We start from the raw sequence: 1236 nt of genomic DNA, 5'->3' as shown, positions 1-1236 counted from the left end.
GGACCCCGCCGGGGGGGGGGGGGCGGCGCAGGGAGGCCGGAGGGAGACGAGGGAGCGCAGGAGCGGGGAGGCCGGCCGGCCCCGGAGGCGCGAGGGGCGAGCGCGGAGGAGAGCCGGGCGCGGGGAAAGTGCGGGAGCCAGGCCGGGCGGGGCGGGGGGCGCCGGGGGCGGTGGGGGAGGGGGGGTCGGGGACCGGCGCGGGCTGAGCCCGCCTCCGCCCGCCCCCGCCCCGCCGCGGTACCCACCCACGGTCCGGGAGCCGATGCAGCCCATGGCTCCGGCGCCTCCGGGGCCGGGCGCTCACCGCCGCGGGGCGGGCGCCGGGGGCAGCACCGGGAGCCGCGCCGCCGCCCCAGCCGCTCTGCAGCGCCGCGGCTGTCTCCGCTCGGCTCCGCTCCCCCCTCCCCTCTCCATCCCTCCCCGCGGCAGCTCCGTCGCCGCCGCCGCCGCCGCCGCCGCCGCCGCCGCCGCCCGGCTCCCCCGCCCCGGCTCGGCTGGCGGCGGCGGCGGGGAGGGGGCGGCCCGGGGATTGGCTGCGCGCGGCGCCTCCCCGCCCCTGCCCCCGACCCCGCCGCCGCGCTCCGCGCGCACCTCGCGGCGCTCCCCTCGGCCGGCCCGCGCGGGGGCTCCTCGCCGGCTCCCGGCCGGGCCCGCGCCCCTGGGGAAGGGGGGGGGGGCGCTGGCGGGGACCCGGGGCCCGCCCTCCGCCGCAGGGTAACGGATTTCGAGGGCCGGGGCTGGGGATGCCCGGGGAGAAAGCCCGGGCGGAGGGCCGCGGCCGCCGAATTCCGCAAACACTTGTTTTCTTCCCGGGGCGGCACCGGGCACGCGAGCGCGGGCGCGATTGGCCGCGGCCGCGGCGGCTCCGCGCTTCCTGGGCGCTGTTTGGTCCGCGCGAGCGGGTCGCGGAGTCCGCGGGCGTGCGGGGCGCTCGCGGAGCCCGGGGTGGGGGTGGGCGGGGTGCCGACGGCCTCCGGGCCGGACCCGGCACGGGGCAGTGGCCCGAGGCAGCTCGGCCCCGGCTGGGGTGAGATGAAGATCGGGACTCGAGGCTGACTAGAAGGCGTAGTTTTAAATCCAGTGTAACTTTCGGAGCCTTGGTCTTCGCTGAGAAACGAGAGCACGGGTGTCGGGAAGCAGTCAGAGAGGACAGGCTTGCCCCCTGGCTAGCCAGAAGGGGTCAGGTAGGTACCCAGGGCCTCGTGGGTAAGAGATCGAGAGAGATGGGGCGCCTGG

The 1236-nt window shown here is 79.9% G+C and overlaps 1 protein-coding gene across 1 annotated transcript in view; it reads right to left on the bottom strand.

The window, feature by feature from the left end:
* Positions 1-322, bottom strand: part of FAM131B (family with sequence similarity 131 member B) — a 7943-nt gene extending 7621 nt beyond the window's left edge. The window contains exon 1 of the mRNA XM_039243084.1: positions 246-322. Coding sequence (XP_039099015.1) covers positions 246-273 — 28 coding nt within the window. The 5' untranslated portion in view covers positions 274-322. The remainder of the gene's footprint in view (positions 1-245) is intronic.
* Positions 323-1236: the final 914 nt, after the last annotated feature.

This window comes from Hyaena hyaena, unplaced genomic scaffold, assembly GCF_003009895.1.
Source record: "Hyaena hyaena isolate Hyena2069 unplaced genomic scaffold, ASM300989v1 scaffold_220, whole genome shotgun sequence".
NCBI classification, from domain to species: Eukaryota; Metazoa; Chordata; class Mammalia; order Carnivora; family Hyaenidae; genus Hyaena; species Hyaena hyaena.
This window is presented reverse-complemented; position numbering and strand designations above follow the sequence as displayed.